A 21,712-nucleotide genomic window follows, 5' to 3' on the forward strand; every position below is an offset into this window, starting at 1 on the left:
TATATTGCTCCATGTGTACAGAGTTTAACAGTGCATGTTTTCCATTTCTCCACAAGTGAAATAATTAGCTCCACCTGTAAATATTTTAAAATGTCAGTGAGTAATGAGTGCACCTGCCGGGTGACCTAGATAATGTGAACTGTGTGGGGTAATTGAGGACCGATGTTGAGAACCACTGTCTAGAATATTGAGTTCTATGTCTGTATTTCTTAAAGGCCCACCAATCTAAACCTGATTATCTTAGTTAAGTTCATTCTTTCATTTGCTTTTTGAAGCCGTGACCTTTCCAACATAGAATGGATATTTACTAAGCATCAGATTTTCCAAACCACCAACTTTTGGTGGTTTTGCCTGCGAGTTTTAAACCAACGATAAATGCAAAACCAATCTGGTTTTTCCTTTTTTAATATATTGGCGTTTCATATACCAAGGCGCAAAACCGCTGAAAGTCTGTCGTTTTTGATACCCTACTTAGTAAATATACCACACAAAATATATAAATGACTGCGATTGCTATGATAGCTGGCTTTTTTGAATTTTCTTTCAGATGATCACATTAAAATTCTCCCAAAGCCTGAAGTTGTATAATCTAATCCAGGGGTGGCCAAACCAGTCCTCCAGATCTACCAACGGTCCACACTTTCCAAATCCCCTAGCTGGTGCACAGCTGTAGTCATTACTAACTGTCACATTTTCAAACCTGCTGCATTCATTCCTACTATAGATCCACTGGATGCCTGAGACACATGACATGTTAGTAGATCTTGAGGACAGGTTTCAGCACCCCTGAGCTAGCCTGTCTAATTTACTGCCAATACCAGTGTTTGCTGTCTATTTCAAGAAATAGGACATTAATACCCACCTATGTAGATATTTGGGGCTTGCAGATGTTCCGATGAACTAGTTTAAAATAAGAGACGCATTCGTTTAGTTTGTGGATTAATTAATTGCAAATGTTGCTGAAATAATGCTGCCAGCTATTTTATAGACTCCACCAAACCAATTCCTTGATAGTGTAGCAAGCTACCAATGGACCTTCTTCAGAGGAGGTGCTGTTGTAGCCTAAATACTGCTTCTCTGTGATTGGTTCAGCTTTGTGTAGATAACCCTAGGAATTTATTTATAGATGTTCACAAATTTGGTCACGATCATTTTGATGCCACACGACTCTTGTCCTATCATATTATTGTCTGTGGCAGTGGTTCCCGGACTGTGTGTCGTGGCACCCTACACTGGCAAGGGTGTCTTGGATTGGTGGTCCAGGACCAATTCGAATTATTTATGCGGCTAATTCATAGATGGAGGCTGACAATCTTGGCTCTCACCACATAACTAAATGTTAGGATGACCTACAAACACAATATACCGTAGTTTAATATTTTTCTTTTGGCTTGGGTGCACCGTGATAAAAATTCTAATCTGTTTGGAATCCACTGGTCTATGAGGTTTAATAAATTTTTTAAATAGCCTGAGCAGAGAATATGCACATAAATAACCCATGTTTCCACATGTTTAAACTCCCATCAGGTCATGTTTTCTGGGTTTTCTTTAATCATTCTGTTCAAGCTACTTCACATGTCTCCACAGATAAAATCCAGAAAGCCTGACCTGTTAGGAGGGTACTTGGGGATTGGAGTTGAAAATATCTGGTTTACACTGCTTGAAGTCCTTTGTTATTGAAGCGGTTCCTGAACATACAGCTTATTAATTCACTTGTGACACCGCTACTGGGTAGTTCCTAATGAGCTGATTATTTTCCCACTTTAGGAACCCATTACACCTAAACACATACTGCTTTATATAATAGCAGTCGCATGTAGCAATGTGCACACCTTAACCCAAATTTTAGATATTTCACATTGTGTTTACATATGCAATGCATAGAAGTGCAAGCTATTGCTTTATGTTATCAGTCATTTTTGACTTTGTCCATTCGTGGAATTACACATTGGGAATCCGTTGTATCTTAAACCTCGTAAGTTATGTTCATCATTTTATTTTTTTATATATGTGATCTAAAACCACACTGTACACTATTTCATGGTGATTGTTTTTGGTACGCTCGCGGGATTTTTTGCATTAGTGGTTATATTGAGGAATGAAACCTTCATTCGGCATAGGGTTTCATTCCTAGCGCACTGTACACCACTCCATTATAAACAATTTAGACACTGAAGACTTGCTTCCTTGTACATACAACGTTCATCAAAATCAATAAAGTTTTAAATCATGGTTGAATCTTTTTTTTTTTTTTTTTTTTTAATGGTACGCCTTTCAGAAATGCAGGACTCTGTAATCTAGCGGAGAGATGCTCGTTCATAATTCCTTCTGTTTTCCTATTGGGCCCTTGGAGACTGGATGTCTGCTGTGTGTTTTATTTTAGCCACTTCCCATACTATCACCAGGGGGGGATCATGGTCCTGACCGCCTATACTGAATCCATCTGCACTGATAAGTCTGAGGTACAGCTGTTGCCATACTGCATTATGTATAAGCACTTAACATGTTTTGTACATTCATTGTTGTGAGAGTTATTTATCTTTTCTGTTCTACCTTGTATAAATACAGTAAATAAAAGATTTTACATTATGTATTCTGTCTGGAATGTTGTATTTAGTGGGTAGAGAGTATTTATATCCATCTAGGGCTTGTTTCGGAGTCAAATGCATCTGAAAATAGCCACAACTCCTGTCTCTGATCTGTTGCCGCATGAGTGCATACTTTTTCTTGTGTGAACAGAGGCCTGAATGCAATATGTGTTGGTTTGGCAGCTTGTTTTGTTGGCCTGTATGTGCAGTTCTGAGTCCTCTGCGTGGCTGAGACGCCTGTTTGTGGGGCTGTTGCTAATACCATTATTAATGATGGAAGCATCTGCGTCCATAGGGTATACTGGGAAGGTATAGAACAATGGGTTATAGAAGGGCTCCAGAGTAACTGGTGCACTAAAACTTCAATCCCCTGTGTGCTGGCTCCTCCCCTCTTTACCCCCTCCCACAGCCCAGTTTAGAAAACTGTGCTCAAAGGAGACCGACACAGACATACGTAGGGAACAGAAACTACAATAACAGAGCAACATGCACCTAGTCACTACAGTATAATAGGAAACCATGTGACTAAACAAGGAATCAAAACAATTCCAGATCAGAATAGTACAGTAAAACACACAGGACAGGTCTCAGAACAGAGGGGGGAGCCCAGTATACCCTATGGACTACTAGAAAAGGTTTTATCGGTAGGTAATTTTAAATCATATTTTCTCTAACATCCATAGGGTATACTGGGAAGGAATAGAACAATGGGGAAGTACGAAAGCTTTAAGAATGGGTGGAAAGTTGGTGAGACCCCTGTAAAAGCGAGGAACCACATTGAAGATACTCAGTAGCCAAGGTATCAAGGTTGTAGAATATCACGACCATGTTCAATCCAGACCATGTAGCAGCCCGACACAATTGTAAGGCTGTAAGCTGCCCAAGAGGAACCTACCGATCTAGTAGAATGAGCCGTGACCGAGGATGGAACAGGCAGAGCCGCCCAGGAGTAGGCTTGTTGGATTGTGAGCTTAATTCAACGTGCAATGGATATGATTGCATATGAAGAACACCCTTCAGAAATGTCTGTACAACCGTAAGAAGTGGCAATTGCTTTTGGAAGAAATCGGAACCTTTATCGATCCCAACCGAAGACCCAAGTCCACACGCTACGCGAGCCACCTATTCTATTCTCCCTCTATGGGGGTTGTGGACCCCCACAAGGGAAAATAGCGGGTGTCCGTCGGGCACCCGGCTGTCGGCATTTTGACAGTTGGGATCATGACTGTCGGGAACCCGTCCGGCACCCCCAAAAAATATACCATTTCCAAATCCTGTGATAATGTTTAGAGGTAACACCTTTCTTAGCATTTAACATTTTAGGTATCCCTGCCCTTTCTGGCTAAAATTTCCTTCTCAACCTCCACGCTGTTAAACGTAAGCGCTGTAAGTCTTGATAAACGGGCCTTGCTGCAGGAGGTCGGTTTGGAGTGGCAGAGGCCATGGGTCTTCTGTCAGTAGACTTAAAAGGTCTGCATAACACACCCTGCGTGGCCAATCCAGATTGATTAAAATCACTTAAATCTGCTCCCACTTTATTCTCTTCAGATTCTCTGGATCAATGGAATAGGAGGGAAAGCCACAGTGCTGTCAGTGCATACACCGATTACTGCTTGTGGATCCGTTATCCGTGAGCAATAAAGCGGAAGTTTTTTGTTGAGATGGGAGGCCATCAAATCTATAAGTGAGCAACCCCACCGAAGAATTATGTCAAGGAAGACGTGAGGATGTATAATCCATTCTCCCAGGTGTAGATCGTGTCTGCTACCCAATTGTCTACACCTGGGATGAAAATTGCTGCAATGGCCCTTGTGTGTCTTTCGGCCCAGAGAAGGCTTTTTGACACTTCCCATATGTCCACCCTGCTTTTTGTCCATTCTTGCCTGTTGACATACGCTACCTCCGTAGCGTTGTCCGACTGGACCTGAATAGTTAGATTTTTGAGCAGGACAGATGCTTGGAGCAGAGCATTGTAAATCGCCCTTAGCTCCAACATATTTATGGGAAGAGAGGTCTCCAGACTCAACCACATTCCCTGGAATTGTGTCCCATTGGTCACAGCTCCCCAGCATCTGAGTCTTAAATCCATTGTTAACAAAGCCCATGACTGAATCCCAAAGTAATGCCATCAGGTTTGGTAAATGAAGCCACCAAAGTAGCGAGAAGCAATAACCGAATGATCTTGTGCATATGGAGGTGTAGGCCCGATCATTTGCTTAACATGTCTAGTTGAAATGTTTGTGCGTGAAACCTGCCATATTAAATCACCTCGTACAACGCTACCATTTTCCCCAGAAGACGTATATAGGAGTGAATGGAGATCTTGGCTGGTCTTAAAACTGAGTGGACCATCGTTTGAATAGTCTTTGCCTTGTCTTCTGGAAGAGATACCTTCTGTGACACTTTATCCAGAAGCATGCTCAAAAACCGAAGTCTCTGAGGGTTCCAGATGGGACTTTTGTAAATTCAGTAACCAACCGTGTCAGGTCAGAAGGGAATGATGCTGTGCTCCAATTGTTTGCTTGACGGGACTTTTATCAGAAGGTCGTCCAAATATGGAACAACATTCACCCCCAGAATCCTCAGCTGGAACATCTTTTCCGCCATGACTTTCGTAAATACTCTTGGTGCCGTGGAAAGTTCAAAGGGCAGAACCTGAAATTGATATTGCTTGTCGAGAATCGTAAACCTCAGATAAGCTTGGTGAGGAGGCCATATAGGAATATGAAGGTATGCATCCCTGGGTACTTGTGTATATCACGGCACCCGGTTATGCTACTTTTTAAGCGTAGGCTAAGCTACGTTGTCAGCGTAGCACAACGGCTACCTAGCGTAGTCAGCATAACGCACCTGCCAACATCTGCCTAGCATATTCAGAATAGGGCCCCTGCCAGAATCTGAATCATTTTATTGCAAGGTGTACCAACACAAAAAGCATAATACACAAGAATTTGTTTCTGATAACTACCACATTACAAAACATGCAGTTCCTTACATCGGACACAATAACAGTACACAGCATACTTTACGTGACATAGGTAAGAGGGAATTATAGATACATGACTATATGATCGGGATGGGGTGGGAATTGATTAGCTTGCCTGGGGGAAAAAGCTGTTCCTGTGTCTAGTAGTCCTTGTAGGCCTTACGCTGTACTGTCTGCCAGACGGTAGCCTCCTGAACATGATATGCGCAGGGTGTGACTCACCCTGGCATGATAGATGTCCTCAACTGCAGGGAGGTTTATGATTTTCTTGGCTGTTTTCACGATGCACTATAGTCTGTGTCTGTTGTGAACGGAGGCCGAGCCGAACCATACAATGATTGAAGAACAGAGTACTCATTGGATGATCGCTGTGTAGAAGAGTAAGAGAATCTCCTGCGGCATTTTAAGCTTCCTTAATTTTCGGAGCGTCTGTTGGGCCTTGCCTGCTATGCTTTCTATATTGTGTCCCCATCTTAGATCCCTGGCAATCGTGGACCCCAAGAATCTGAAGGAGTCAGCCATAGTTACTATGCTGTCCTCAATAACTAGTGGTAGATGATAGTGTGGGTTCTTCCTGAAATCGACAATCATCTCAACCGTTTTTTTCTCGTTTATCAGAGATTGAATTTGCCACACCAGGAGGTCAGCCGTTCGACCTCCGCCCTGTAGGCAGACTCGTCTCCTTCTGAGATAAAACCTATCAGCGTGGTATCATCTGCGAATTTGAGGAGCTTCACAGATGTGTCTGCCGAGGTGTATGAAAATGAGGTTGCGGCTAATTAGCATAAGCCGCGACCTCATTTGCTTCGCCGCGCGAGAGTCCCTATTTCTTCAGGTCAGAAGTTGGGAGGTATGTGGTTGTACCAGTGATGTTATTGGCTGCCTGCCGGGCCTTGAAGCCCAGCATCACCAATGGCATCTTCAGCATGGAAAAGGGTTGGCGGTGTGCTGATTAACCTCCGGCGGCCACAAAGCGTCACCCTCAGCCGGTAGACGGACCATTAACCCTTGAGGAGGTTGGGCCGCCCCCCCCCCCCCCCCCCTTTACTCCCATAATGCAGGCAGAGATATGCCAGCCATGTCTGCCTGAAAATATTAAGGTAAAAATAAAACATTCTTGGAGAAGTGCTCTGGAGTACTCAGAGTATGCATCCTGCCCTGAGGCACATTTTTCTAAACTGGGCTATGGGAGGGGGCAGAGAGAGGAGGAGCCAGCTCACAGGGAATTGAAGTTTTAGTGCAGCGGTTACTCTGGACCCCTTCTATATCCCTGCGTTCGCCTGGGGATGCACAGTGGTTTTTCTGGGCGCACCCACCATTTTTGTGGTTATGCCCAGGAAACGCTGGGCGTCTCCATGCGACAGTACCCTGCCCGCTGCCGGGGTTTCCACAAGCGCATAATTGTGATCGGACCTGAATGATACGGTCTGAATTGGCCCCTTAGTATGTAAGAACATCTGTGAAACAGAAAGGGGTTATATAAAACGTGACTTTAAAAATTGCATTGCTTAAAACAGGCAGTAGGTGGCGTCATACACCAGCCCAGGGATATGCATGGTAGACTGACTTTATTTACAGACATAACAAAGAGGTTAAACATTCCCCTGCTGTGCTTATGAACACATATCCAGCAACATTGGGATACGGTCATTGGGTCACCACCAAGTAGGTTGAAACCACTAGGTCGACATGGTCATTAGGTCATTTTGAGTTGACATGTGCCGACAGGTGGTATTTGATGCCCTACCATCCACTAGGGCGTGGTGGGAGAATAAAATAGTGTGCCCGAAGCATGGCGAGCGTACGCGGTGCTAAGTTTTAGTGTTTATGTTGACTGTGTTAACTTTCGGGTGAAAAAAAAACATATTGACATTTTTACTGTAGACCTTATACATGTCAAACTAATGACCCTGTTGACCTTACCCATATCAACCTACTGACCCTGTCGATATGTCTCATATGTACAGCATGTCCTCTGCAAGCAGATGGAGATACAAATTATACAATTATCCATAGCATCTAGAGTAACAGCATACATAAGGTTTGTATTGAAAATGGCGCAGAAGCATCACTGGGTCTGGTGACATCTGCTGTGCACTCTATATCCTCCAGGCTGTGACCTCACAGGAAATCCAAATGACATCACTCTGGGGGCGTGATGCTGGACTGCTCCCTGAGACTAGTGCCTGTACTGTTGGCTCCTCCACAGTGACAAGAGCCAAATGCTGCTGGAGAATATTACCTGGCTCTTGACACTGTGGAAGAGCCGGCATTTGTGTATACCCCTCCTAGGTTGACAACCAGGACTGGCCTGGTATCCAGTTGACAGTCACTAGGTCAACCACTATTAGTCGACACATAGAATCGACATTGACACGGAGTTGACATGTGAAAAGGTCGACACGTGAAAAGGTTTTCATGTTTTTGGGGTTTTATTTAACCCGACTTGTTCTTATTTCATGATTCAAGTGGAAATAGTTGATTATATTAGTGTGCCAAGTACAGGGAGGCACCGTGCCCCAAGCATGATGAGGGGATTTGGTACACTTATAAGGTGTCCATGTTACCATATGTCGACATAAAAACCAGCGAGGGTTATTTATCTTCTAGGTAGGGATGGCCAGTGTCCATTGATGGTTCATAATTATCTCTGTTTTTCCCCCCAATGTAGAATACGTTGCCATCGATGGAGGAGACCCAAATGGCATAGCAGAACCAGAACCAGAGTTTTTTCCCCCTAGGTGCCGACACAAGCAGCATATCTTTGCACAACCGTGAAGCTCTGCCCCCAGTTTGGCCCACACGAGCCAGTTAGCCAAAGAAATAGGATAACCATCGTCTGCTTTCGCCATCGATGCTCTTATATTTAGACCGTATGCAGCCATCGATGATCATTCAGTCACGCTGGCGGCCATCGATGGCGAACACAACGATAACTATTTACTTCTAGGTTCGTAGAATCGATAGTGAGCTCCCGATGGCCATCACTCCGTGGGTGACAGGAGTCGGACTGTGTAGGCCGCTCATAGAAGAAGGTGTGGGCGGGGCTGGCAGCGCTTCCTAGCCTAGAGAGCGTGCGAATGGTCCCATGACAACCTCAAGCCTCATCCAATCAGAGGCTCGGACGGTTCACCCTACGTCCAGTCAGCGAGGTGTTGGGCCGACCGGGCTGTTTAAACGGCGGAAAGACTGCCGCAGCGTGTGTCTGCCAGTGCCGGGGTCCGGGATGATGTCCGCCTGCGTTCTGTTCCTGTATGCGGATGACTCGGTGCAAGCCCAGTACCGTGACGGGGGGAGGCTCTGTCTGTCTCCGTGCGGGGCGGAGTTCACTTATGAGCGTCCCCGGGCCGGCGGTCACCCGGTGCAGGGTCCGGAGAGGGGCCGCCACAGGACAGAGTTCGTGACCAGCAGCTGCCGGGTGAGCGCAGCCTCTGATTACAGACTGCCCCTTCCCAGTATATATGTAACCTGTCCCCCCTTCTCCCTATATATAGCCTGCCCCCCCCCTCTTTTCCCTAAATATAGCCTGGTGTCACCCCCCCCCCCCCCCCCTCTTCTCCCTAAATATAGCCTGGTGTCACCCCCCCTCCCTCTTCTCCCTAAATATAGCCTGGTGTCACCCCCCCCCCCCCCCTCTTCTCCCTAAATATAGCCTGGTGTCACCCCCCCCCCCCCCTCTTCTCCCTAAATATAGCCTGGTGTCACCCCACCCCCCCCTCTTCTCCCTATATATAGCCTGTCACCCCCCCCTCTTCTCCCTATATAGAGCCTGTCATCCCCGGCCCCCTCTTCTCCCTATATATAGCCTGTCGTCCCCCTCTCTTCTCCATACACATATATATATATATATATATATATATATATATATATATATATATATAGCCTCTCGCCCCCCCTCTATATAGCCTGTCGCCCCCCCCTCTTCCTTTATATAGCTTGTCTCTCCCCCCTTCTCCCTATATATAGCCTGTCGCCCCCCCCTCTTCTCCCTATATATAGCCTGTCGCCCCCCCCCTCTTCTCCCTATATATAGCCTGTCGCCCCCCCTCTTCTCCCTATATATAGCCTGTCGCCCCCCCTCTTCTCCCTATATATAGCCTGTCGCCCCCCCCTCTTCTCCCTATATATAGCCTTTTCGCCCCCCCCTCTTCTCCCTATATATAGCCTTTTCGCCCCCCCTCTTCTCCCTATATATAGCCTGTCGCCCCCCCTCTTCTCCCTATATATAGCCTGTCGCCCCCCCTCTTCTCCCTATATATATATATATATATATATATATATATATATATAGCCTGTCGCCCCCCCTCTTCTCCCTATATATAGCCTGTTGCCCCCCCCCCATTCTCCCTATATATAGCCTGTCGCCCCCCCCCCTTCTCCCTATATATAGCCTGCCGCCCCCCCCCCCTTCTCCCTATATATAGCCTGTCGCCGCCCCCCCCCCCTTCTCCCTATATATAGCCTGCCGCCCTCCCCCCCTTCTCCCTATATATAGCCTGCCCCCCCTCTTCTCCCTATATATAGCCTGTGCCCCCCCCCCCTCTTTTCCCTATATATAGTCTGTCTCTCTGTCACGGACACGTGTACAGCATTCACTACAGGGCCGAATTCGTCTTAATACAGAAATTATGCTGCATTATAACTAGGGAGGCCAATCCCGGGATCGGCGGGATCCCGGGATTTTGGCCTAAAATTGCCGGGATTTGAATCCCGGGATTGAAGCTTCCAATCCCGGGATTAGTAACCCCATTAGTTTTGGTTTAAAGCCGGGTAGCGCTGAGCACCAGAATATGGCTCAGACGCTGCCCGGCTGACTGTTTCTTACCCCCGGTGCTGCTGTCGGGAGTTGGGAGGGACTGAGTGCTGTGCTGACAAGCATGGCGGCACCCAGGCTGCGCAGCGTGAACCCTGACATCACGCTGCGCAGCCCGGCCGCTGCTCTGCCTGTCAGCACAGCACACTGTCCCGGACCCAAAGCCGGACAGACGCCCGATGTGCCAACCCCAGCCTTCCGCCCACCAGCCGGAGATAGCCGTCCTGCTGCTGCCCTGTCACCACAACCCCCGCCGCCGTAAGTGACAGTGCGGGGGGCAGCTTTAGGAGAAATTTATATTGTCATTTGGGGGAGGGGCCGTTTTATTTTTTTATTAGGGAGGCCAATCCCGGGAGTCCCGGGATTGAGCATTTTTCAATCCCGAATCCCGGGATTGAAAAAATGCCCCGGGATTGGCCTCCCTAATTATAACCAATGTTTTACTTTCTAATAATATTTTTTTTCAGGACCAGGTTCTTCAGGCTCTGAACTTCCGCAACACATTTGCCAGCCGTCCATTTCTTCCTTCGAGTCTCGTACCGTCAAAGAAAATAATGGTATGTAATTTTTTGACTAAAAGAAAGAAAAGAAGAAAGAAAAAAAAAACAGCAAACCAACAGAAATATCCTGTTTTGTAGTGTTACTGTACATGGGCATATTATGAATTAGAGTGTAGGTAGTTATGTCTTGTATGGGATTTCTTTAATTTGGGGAGCTTTTTTCCACATTAGTATATAGCTTGCAGCAGGGCCCTCCAACCTCTGGCTGTCTGTTTTTGCCCAGTTCTTTCAGTGTTGTCAACATTTGTAAAGCGCAATGGAATCTGCTTCTGCTGCGATGTATAAGAAAAGTAAGTAAACCCGGCCATAAAAGTAAATACATTTTATGGCCGGGTTCAGGCGGGAGCAGCCAGGAGCTGGGCGGGTGGCTGGGAGATGGACTGGGGGAGCTGTGCTGCTGCATGCGCGACCAGGGAACTAGAGTTGGGAGCTGAGATGGTCCGGGGAGCAATGCAGTGCTGCTGTTGGGCCTTCATCAGTGCTGCTGAAGATGCAGGCTGGCCATCAAGGACAGCCGGGCAGTGTCTGAGCGAGTGCTCAGACTGCCCGGTATTAAACTCAATCTAGTCCTGAAATCCTGGCCATCCTAATCATGATCAAAAGCAGAAATGGACTTGGCAGACAAGTCTGTTGTTGCTGAGATCTGCTAGATCGAAAATCCTTCCATGTTGCTCAAACCAGCATCCCCCACATGCCGTCCTCCCGCTACCATCCCTCCCTCCTAGCCGATGCTGGCAATTTGCCAGCTGCAGGCGGCTGTCGATATAGAATCGGTATCGACGCCCCCCCAGGTCAGCATGTGTGTACACCCCATAATACGTTGTTGACATTGCCATGCAAAAGTAATTTCCCCTTCAACACGGGTCCTTTTCTTGTGTGAAAAGGTCAAAGACCCGGGAATAAAGCGGTGTTGAAGATCTGGGAATGTCGACTTGCGTTGACCCTTTCCCATTAGAAAAGGAGTAGTGTTGAAAGGCAAATTTCCGGGTAGAAATGCCAGTTGGACTGCACCCGGCATTTAAATGCTGGGTAAAAGCTGGATTTTTTTTTCAGATTTATCAGTCTGAACATTATGTAAGGGGTAAATTTTACCGAAATGTAGTGATGTTGCCCATAGTAACAAATCAGAATCTGTCTATAATTTTTTTGGATTTTTTTTAGAATGCAATAGAGCAGGCATGTCCAAAACTACACATCCCAGCATGCTTTGCAATAGTTTGTAGAGAAAGGGACTAGGGGCGATGAAGAGGTGTCAACACATCCGAATAATATGTAAAAAAAGATAGTAATAATAGGTTAGGAACAACCTTAGGGATTTAGAGATGTATTGTCACAACAGTCGGGAGAGGGGTCCTCAAATTCATACCCATACTCACGCTCTAATATTGATAATAGTGCCCATAAAGGTTTCTTTAGTAACTCTTAGGGATTTCATCACAGGTGGATTTTCTGCATTGGATGCTTACCGTACTCACAAGTGAATGTTGCTAGTACAGGCGCATCAAGGTTTCTTTTTAAGAAGGGAACCCGGTCTCTTAAATGTAGTAGGTATCCATAGTTTCTCCATACATAATATGAGACAGAAATCCTCTTTCAGAAAATGTGTACAATTTTATTGACAAAAACAATGGCTGGGAAATACCAGATGGAAACCACACGGTACCTGGTGACTGGGGTATTGGCCTTATACCCCAATCATAACCGCATACAGGTGGTAAATTCCCTGGAGAAAAATACAGCAAGGCTCCTCTCCTGCCAACGCGTTTCGACAGGATAACCTGTCTTTTTCAAGGCTTGGAGAGGAGTCACATCAAGCCGAAATTTATACCCCAGCACATATTGGGACAACTCCGGAAGTAAGGGGAAACCCGGAAGTCAGGGAGCGTTATCTGAATAGTTCTTTCCCTGCTACCAAACCTCTATATAGCATGGTTAAAAAAAAAGGAATAATATGTCAGTTATCTTTTACTACTTCAACACCCCAAAAACCTTTAATTTGATTGGGGGAGCATTGGTGAACCTCTTTAAAATATAATGAAAACGGGTGATCCACATTCCCCTTTTTTATATTCCTTACATGTTCCGATCACCGGACCTTTAAGGTCCTGGTGGTCTTACCCACGTACAACTTATCACAAGTACACATAATGACATATATTGCAAATCTGGAATTACATGTCATAAAATGATTGAGTTTAAAAACCTGTCCATTTAAAACCAAGTCTACTGTCTTTTAATCCGTAGTGGAACAGGATTTACACATAGCGCAGTCTCCGCATCTATGGAAACCTCCTAAAGAATTTCCTTTTAAATCCTTGACATATTATTCCTTTTTTTCTCCTTCATACTTCATGGCAGCCATTACATTGGGTTCATCCCTCTCTCCTCTCCAATTAGACAGGTAGTTTTTCCCCTAGGATCCAGCCCCTTCCTCTATATAATCTGGCACCTCCCCATAGACCATAGTCTTTTTCCTGTCTCCTTCTGTCTGTGACAGGTAGTCAGTTAGAGTTGTCTTATTTATTTATTTTTTCCATTGTACCCGGTAGGCTGGTTATGCTATCGGAGACCTGGGCGGTGTAGGCTGGCGGTGCCTTAAGCCTAAAAATGTGTCCGTGGGCCGGTGGCAAGGACATCGTAAAAAAACCCACAGCGTCTCTCCCCGCCTGAATATAGGTAAGTATCACTTATCTGGAGGCTCCGGTGTGATCTCCGGTGTCCGGGAGCAGGCTCCGGCGTGCGGCTCGGAGTACGCTGGTCTCCCCGGCAAATACATTCAGGTGCCGTCAGGAGCGCGCGCGTCACTTCCGGCGGATGCACGCGGCGTGCGGGTCACGGCCGCGTGCGTTCCAGCAAGGCGGAAGTGCGCGCCAGCTGGCGCCGGCGGGAGGGGGACGCTGGCTGCTGAAGCAGCGGGGGTTTAAAACGCGCCTGGCCGGTGTTACAGGCGGAGGGCGATAAGGCTGCAGGAGTTTGTTTGGAATTATCTAACCGGAATTGTTGCCATGGAGGATGCCTCTCAGAAAGGGGTTACACCGCCGCCCAGGTAAGTCCTCTTTTAGAGGACACGCTGTTAGAAGTGCCTTTGTTAGTCAGATAGTTAGTATCTTTTTTCTTGTTTTATAGTGTGCCTTCAGTGCCCAGAAAGAAAGTGGCTAAAACTAAGAATACTAAAGTCTGTCCAGGATGTGATAGAACCTTTGTTGGAGAGACGGTGCTATGTTTAGAGTGTCTAACCAAAAAGGATGTTGGAATGAATATATCAGCTCAATTAGCTGAGATGAGGGACTGGATGAAGAAAAACTTTGTTTCCAAGGAGGAGTATGCAGGGAATAAGAGGTCCAGGTCCCAGACTAGCCTTGATAAGGATGACGGGGATGTGTCTGTGCATGATGATGTGGACAAGGATGAGTCTGGTGGCTCATCGGCTGAGTCAGGCGAAGTATTGGAGGACGAGCGTCTATTTAATGTGGAGTTGGTAGAGGCAGTGCTTAAAAATCTTTATAGGACACTTAACTATAAACAGCCTGCAAAATCTGAGTTTGACGCATTGTTTGAGGATCGTTCCAAAAAAGGGAGATCTTTTCCAGTTCATAAAGTTGTTAAGGATATCCTAGCTAAGGAGTGGCAAGGTGTCGACAAAAGAGTAGGGTCGACTAAAAGAATTCAGAAAATGTTTCCTATTGAGGATGAAGAATTCATTAAGTGGTGTAATATACCGAAAGTCGACGCAGCAGTGTCAGAAGTGACGACTCGTACTACCATTCCCCTGGAGGATGGGGCGTCACTGAAGGACGCAATGGATAAAAAAATGGAGAGTGCTCTAAAGAGATTGCATATCTCTACCTCAGTCTCACTAAAGTCAGGGGTGGCCATGGCCTCCCTTTCCCGGGCACTCAGGATTTGGTGTTCTGCATTACAGGAAGACATACAGGAAAAGGTTTCCCGTGATCAAATTTGCAAGAGTCTTACCCAGGTTCAGCTGGCGGTAGACTATATGTGTGAGGCCTCCCTAGATGGTCTTGACTTTGCAGCAAAATCCCTGACATCAGGGTTGGTGGCCCGTAGGGCCTTATGGCTTAAGTCATGGGCAGCAGATTCTCATTCGAAGAACAAGCTAGCGACATTGCCCTATGAGGGTGCTTTCCTTTTCGGCAGTCGTTTGGATCAGATGATTCAAAGAATGTCAGGTGGTAAATCAGTCAGATTGCCTCAGGACAGAAGAGGGAGGTTTGCCTCGTATTCTTCCAGACAAGCGTATAGACAGGCCAAGTCCTACAGGCCGGGCAGGTCGGTCCGGGACAGATACGCCCAGGGGACGTCCAGAGCCTTTTTTCGGCAATATGTCAAGAAAAGAGGTGAGAGTTCGGGAACCACACAGAAACAGTGACGGTGGTCCCATGGTGGAGCAGGCTCAGGTAGCAGGAAGGCTGTTGGGCTTCGCTCGCGTCTGGGAACAAACCATCCGGGACAGATGGGTTCTGGAGATAGTCAGGGTTGGCTATCGCCTGGAATTCATATCAAGGCCAAGAATGGCGAAATTTTGTGTTTCAGAGATCCCAGTTTCGAAGATAGAAAGGGAAGCTCTAAATTTAAGTTTAAAAGGACTCATCGCCTCAGGAGCAGTGGTGAGAGTCCCGGAGGAAGAGAAAGGAGCCGTTTTTTATTCTCGTCTCTTCATAGTCAGCAAGAGTTCTGGAGGTCACAGAACTATATTAGATTTAAGAAAATTAAACTTGCGCATAAAGAAAAGAAAGTTCCACATGGAGACTACAAAATCGATCCTGATGGGGTTAAAAAGAAACGATTTTATGGTCTCCATCGATCTAAAAGACGCCTACTTCCATATTCCCATTTCCCCAGAAGACAGAAAATATCTGAGATTCTGCATAGGTCACGATCATTTCCAGTTCACCTGTCTGCCCTTCGGCCTCACCTCATCACCAAGGGTCTTCACCAAAGTTCTAGTGGTGTTGATAGAAGAACTGAGGAAAAGGAAAGTCATGATATGGGCATATCTAGACGATCTGTTGATCGTGGCACCTTCAGAAGAGGAGGTGGTCACAGCAAGAGACTACACCATTCAGTTTCTTCAGGAACACGGGTGGCTGTTAAATTGGGAGAAGAGCTGTCTAAAGCCGACACAGAGTCTCCAGTTTCTAGGAGTGCTGGTGGATACCGTGAGGTTTCAAGTGTCCTTGTCCACGAAAAGATGCGAGAAAATCCAGCAGCTAATCTCAAAAGTCTACGAAGAGGATCGCGTACCGCTCAGGTCAGCAATGAGTCTTTTAGGGATGATGGCGTCCACGGTGGACATAATCCCATGGGCCAGATGGAGGATGAGGCCTCTTCAGTGGTCCCTTCTAGGTTACTCGGAAAGACTGGTGCCACTGGAAAGGAGGATAAAGATCTCAGAGGCAGTCAAAGAATCCTTAAGATGGTGGGAGGCCGATCAGCTACGACCAAGAAAGTCTTCATTGGCAAGTCCCCGTTACAAGGTGATCACCACAGACGCCAGCGCCATCGGTTGGGGGGCTCATGGTCTGGGCAAGACATGTCAAGGTCTGTGGTCCCGGCACGAATCAGGGTTCTCCTCCAATCACAGAGAACTAAGAGCCGTGTGGAAGGCAATAGAATTCTTCAGCGAAGATATCCGAGGGGCGCACCTGCGCATTTTTTCGGACAACGCCACTACCGTCTCCTATGTCAACAGACAAGGAGGTACACGGAGTCACGTGCTCTTAGAAGAGGTGCGAAACATCATGTGTTGGTCCGAGGAAAACCTGTTGTCCGTATCAGCGCTCCATGTTCTGGGGGAGGACAATCGGCTCGCAGATTATCTGAGCCGCACAAGCGTGGTTCCTGGCGAATGGGAGCTGAAGGATTCAGTATTTCAAGGAATAGTAGAGCAGTTCGGCCAACCGGAGGTGGACCTCATGGCTTCAGCAGTCAACAAGAAGTTGCCACAGTTCTACTCACGGTACCCGGCTTGGGGGTCGAGCGGAGTGGACGCCCTATCGCAGAGTTGGGAGTTTCACCTGGGGTATGTGTTCCCTCCAATTTCCCTCATTCACAGGACATTGTGGAAGGTCAGAACGGAGGGGGTCCAAGTCATAGCTATCCTACCCTACTGGCCCAGGAGGGCTTGGTTCCCCATGTTAGAGAGCATGGCAATTGCGGGTCCAGTGTTTCTTCCAGTGACTCAAGATCTGCTCAAGCAGGGCCCAGTCAATTGCCTAGAGCCTCACAAATTGAATTTAGCGGCCTGGAAATTGAAAGGCGGCAACTAAAAGATAAGAATTTATCCCCAGAAGTCATTGAAGTACTTCTCCAAGCGAGGAAGAAAGTATCGTCAGAGATCTATTACAGAATATGGCGGGTGTTCGCAAAATGGTCCAAGGGCAAGTTCACCTTTCCTAAAGCAAGCATTCCTCAAGTGTTACAGTTCCTTTGTGATGGGCTTAACAAAGGGCTGTCGGCTTCAACACTTAAGGTCCAGATTTCGGCACTGAGTGCGCTGCTAGACAGGAAACTGGCAGAGCATAGCTTAATTAAAAGATTTTGCCAGGCTCTCAAGAAGATCCGGCCTAGAGTTAGGTCAATAATCCCCCAGTGGGATCTTAATTTAGTTTTGAATGGACTAATGGAGGCTCCGTTTGAGCCATTGGACAGAGCAAACTTAAAGTTCCTAACATGGAAGATGTTATTTTTAGTTGCAATAACTTCAGCCAAAAGAGTAGGAGAGATTCATGCTCTGTGCATTAAAGAACAGTATTTGAAGATGTTCCCGGATCGGGTAGTGTTGAGGACTAGGCCGTCCTTTCTACCCAAGGTGGTTTCCTCATTTAATTTAAGTCAAGAAGTAGTTTTGCCTTGTTTTTTCCAGAATCCTCTGACGAAGAAAGAGGAAAAATTGCATACCTTAGATGTCTTGAGAGCTATCAAGATATATCTACACAGGACGTCGGGGTTCAGGAAGTCAGAAACCTTGTTCGTGATTCCCCAGGGGGCAAAGAAAGGATTGGCTCCGTCAAAACAGTCAATGTCAAGGTGGCTAAAGGAAGTAATTGCATTCACCTACAAGAAGGTGGGTCGTGAAGTTCCTGAGGGTATTAAGGCTCACTCGACAAGGGCAATGGCGGTTTCCTGGGCGAGAGAGGCCAAAGTTTCGGCTAAAGAAATTTGTCAAGCAGCCACCTGGTCTTCTTTGCATACCTTCTCTAAGCATTATGCATTGGATGTCGCGGGCTCAAGCTTTGGGAGTGAAGTTCTTAAGCAAGCCTTGGCTTGAGGTATAGTATAACCCACCCTACTGCTTTGGTACATCCCAATGTAATGGCTGCCATGAAGTATGAAGGAGAAAGCAAGGATTATACTCACGATAATACCTTTTCTTCGGAATACTTCATGGCAGCCCAAAAATTTGTTGGCCCTCCCTATTTGTGTTTTTCCCTAGGATCAGGACGGAGACAGTCAAAGACTATGGTCTATGGGGAGGTGCCAGATTATATAGAGGAAGGGGCTGGATCCTAGGGGAAAAACTACCTGTCTAATTGGAGAGGAGAGAGGGATGAACCCAATGTAATGGCTGCCATGAAGTATTCCGAAGAAAAGGTATTATCGTGAGTATAATCCTTGCTTTTTTAACCATGCTATATAGATTGAAAAAGACAGGTTATCCTGTCGAAACGCGTTGGCAGGAGAGGAGCCTTGCTGTATTTTTATCCTGGGAATTTACCACCTGTATGCGGTCATGATTGGGGTATAAGGCCAATACCCCAGTCACCAGGTACCGTGTTGTTTCCATCTGGTATTTCCCAGCTATTGTTTTTGTCAATAAAATTGTACACATTTTCTGAAAGAGGATTTCTCTGTCTCATATTTATGTATGGAGTAATCTATGGATACCTACTACATTTAAGAGACCGGGTTCCCTTCTTAAAAAGAAACCTTGATGCGCCTGTACTAGCAACATTCACTTGTGAGTACGGTACGCATCCAATGCAGAAAATCCACCTGTGGTGAAATCCCTTAGAGTTACTAAAGAAACCTTTATGGGCACTATTATCAATTTTAGAGCGTGAGTACGGGTATGAATTTGAGGACCCCTCTCCCGACTGTTGTGACAATACATCTCTAAATCCCTAAGGTTGGTCCTAACCTATTATTACTATCTTTTTTACATATTATTTGGATGTGTTGACACCTCTTCATCGCCCCTGGTCCCTTTCTCTACAAACTGTACCGACACGGGGTTGAGTGGTGATGACCCCTCCTTTTGGACCGGCAGAAGAAGAGTGACTGCGCCTTGGGACTGATAATTTCGTTTATTTTTGTAATGCTTTGCAATAGGTTCAGCATTCCGTAATTGCAAAACCGTGGCAAGGCATGAGGGGACTTGTAGTTTCACAGCTGGAGGGTCATAGCTTGGACATGCCTGCAATAGATAAATGATGGACATAATCTGATTGCTAGGGGCTACATCACCTCTCATCTTCCCATTTTGTGACTGCTCAGGATTGCTACAGCAGCATTGTTGTGCGGGAGGCAGATTCCGTGTCATGGACTAATGAAGGCAGGTGGATAAAACAAAATGAGATGTTCTGGTCACGTGGCTAAATACAGAAAAGGCTGCAGCAATGTCTTTATACACATTTCCCCCCTACACTGATCTTTATTGTATTCTCTTATTTTGCCATTTCCTTCAGAGTCTTATGACTGAGATCTCTGAGGTTACCTGGCCGAGGATGGAGGATGATATGAACTGTGTGACATGTCTGGAGGATGGTCGTGTGAAGGTTTCCTCCTTGGACGGGCATGCCCACTTATACATGACTTCTCTGCAGAAAGAATTCACGGTGGAGTTCTTATGCCAGCTCAGTTGTACGACCCCTGCACAAGACTTTGTGTCCCAAAGCAAAGATCTAGTGAACAGCAATCCCAAGGCAGCAGGAAATAAAATCCAGAGAGACATTGGCCAATCAAAATATTCTTCTTGCTTCTTCCACAAGGGCTCCCAGCTGTGCGTGACCAAACACGCCTTCCGGTATACTTGGTTGGTGCAGCAGTTTTCTGTATCCTGCTGCCCAGAGTCTCTTCAGTATCCCATGGAATTAGCTCTCCATTTCCACAGACAATCCATCCTCCAAAAGGCAGAAATCTGTGAGACTACAACAGTTCTGGATCTTTCGGAACAACTTGAAAAGGTTTCTTCTTTGCCAAGAGCTCTGCCTCTGAGCTGTCCGGCTACACATATGCACAGGTTGTTATTATTACATTTTATTTATAAAGTGCCACAAGTGGTACACAGCGCACATAATAGGGCAATACAGGGTACACAGAGCCAAACAGTAGTCCAAGAACAAAAACAGAGCACATGTAACAATTAGCAGAACAATTCTTGTTACACAATACAGCTGGGATGTAGAGAAGCAGAGGAGCAGTCTGCATGTTACCAGGGGCAGGTGTCAGTGGTAGAGATGAGCACAGGTAGCAGCAGCACAATGCTTAGTACACAATACAGCTGGGATGCAGGGAAGCAGAGGAGCTGTCTACATGTTACCAGGGGCAGGTGTCAGTGGTAGAGATTAGCACAGGTAACAGCAGCACAATGCTTAGTACACAATACAGCTGGGATGTAGTGAAGCAGAGGAGCAGTCTGCAGGTTACCAGGGGCAGGTGTCAGTGGTAGAGATGAGCACAGGTAACAGCAGCACAATGCTTAGTACACAATACAGCTGGGATGCAGGGAAGCAGAGGAGCTGTCTACATGTTACCAGGGGCAGGTGTCAGTGGTAGAGATTAGCACAGGTAACAGCAGCACAATGCTTAGTACACAATACAGCTGGGATGTAGTGAAGCAGAGGAGCAGTCTGCATGTTACCAGGGGCAGGTGTCAGTGGTAGAGATGAGCACAGGTAACAGCAGCACAAGTCTTAGTACACAATACAGCTGAGATGTAGGGAAGCAGAGGAGCAGTCTGCATGTTACCAGGAGCAGGTGTCAGTGGTAGAGATTAGCACAGGTAACAGCAGCACAATGCTTAGTACACAATACAGCTGGGATGTAGTGAAGCAGAGGAGCAGTCTGCATGTTACCAGGGGCAGGTGTCAGTGGTAGAGATGAGCACAGGTAACACCAGCACAATGCTTAGTACACAATACAGCTGGGATGTAGGGAAGCAGAGGAGCAGTCTGCATGTTACCAGGGGCAGGTGTCAGTGGTAGAGATGAGCACAGGTAACAGCAGCACAAGGCTTAGTACACAATACAGCTGAGATGTAGGGAAGCAGAGGAGCAGTCTGCATGTTACCAGGGGCAGGTGTCAGTGGTAGAGATGAGCACAGGTAACAGCAGCACAATGCTTAGTACACAATACAGCTGGGATGTTGGGAAGCAGAGGAGCAGTCTGCATGTTACCAGGGACTGGTGTCAGTGGTAGAGATGAGCACAGGTAACAGCAGCACAAGGCTTAGTACACAATACAGCTGGGATGTAGGGAGGCAGAGGAGCAGTCTGCATGTTACCAGGGGCAGGTGTCAGTGGTAGAGATGAGCACAGGTCACAGCAGCACAAGGCTTAGTACACAATACAGCTGGGATGTAGGGAAGCAGAGGAGCAGTCTGCATGTTACCAGGGGCAGGTGTCGGTGGTAGAGATGAGCACAGGTAACAGCAGCACAGTGCTTAGTACACAATACAGCTGGGATGTAGGGAAGCAGAGGTGCAGTCTGCATGTTACCTGGGACAGGTGTCGGTGGTAGAGAT

General features: G+C 46.5%; 1 protein-coding gene across 2 annotated transcripts in view; it reads left to right on the top strand.

Annotated features, from left to right (window-relative positions):
- The first annotated feature begins 8,540 nt into the window (after nt 1–8,540).
- The window catches only part of C1H5orf34 (chromosome 1 C5orf34 homolog), a 37,267-nt gene continuing 24,095 nt past the window's right edge, over nt 8,541–21,712 (top strand). Inside the window, exons 1-3 of one of the 2 annotated variants that reach the window (XM_083154018.1) lie at nt 8,541–8,992; nt 10,855–10,944; nt 19,656–20,209. In XM_083154018.1, the coding sequence (XP_083010144.1) occupies nt 8,663–8,992; nt 10,855–10,944; nt 19,656–20,209 (974 nt within the window). In that variant the 5' untranslated portion in view covers nt 8,541–8,662. The remainder of the gene's footprint in view (nt 8,993–10,854; nt 10,945–19,655; nt 20,210–21,712) is intronic. The other variant, XM_083154008.1, reaches the window with a different exon arrangement.

The sequence above is a fragment of the Crinia signifera genome, chromosome 1 (assembly GCF_055691185.1).
Source record: "Crinia signifera chromosome 1, ASM5569118v1, whole genome shotgun sequence".
Lineage (NCBI taxonomy): Eukaryota > Metazoa > Chordata > Amphibia > Anura > Myobatrachidae > Crinia > Crinia signifera.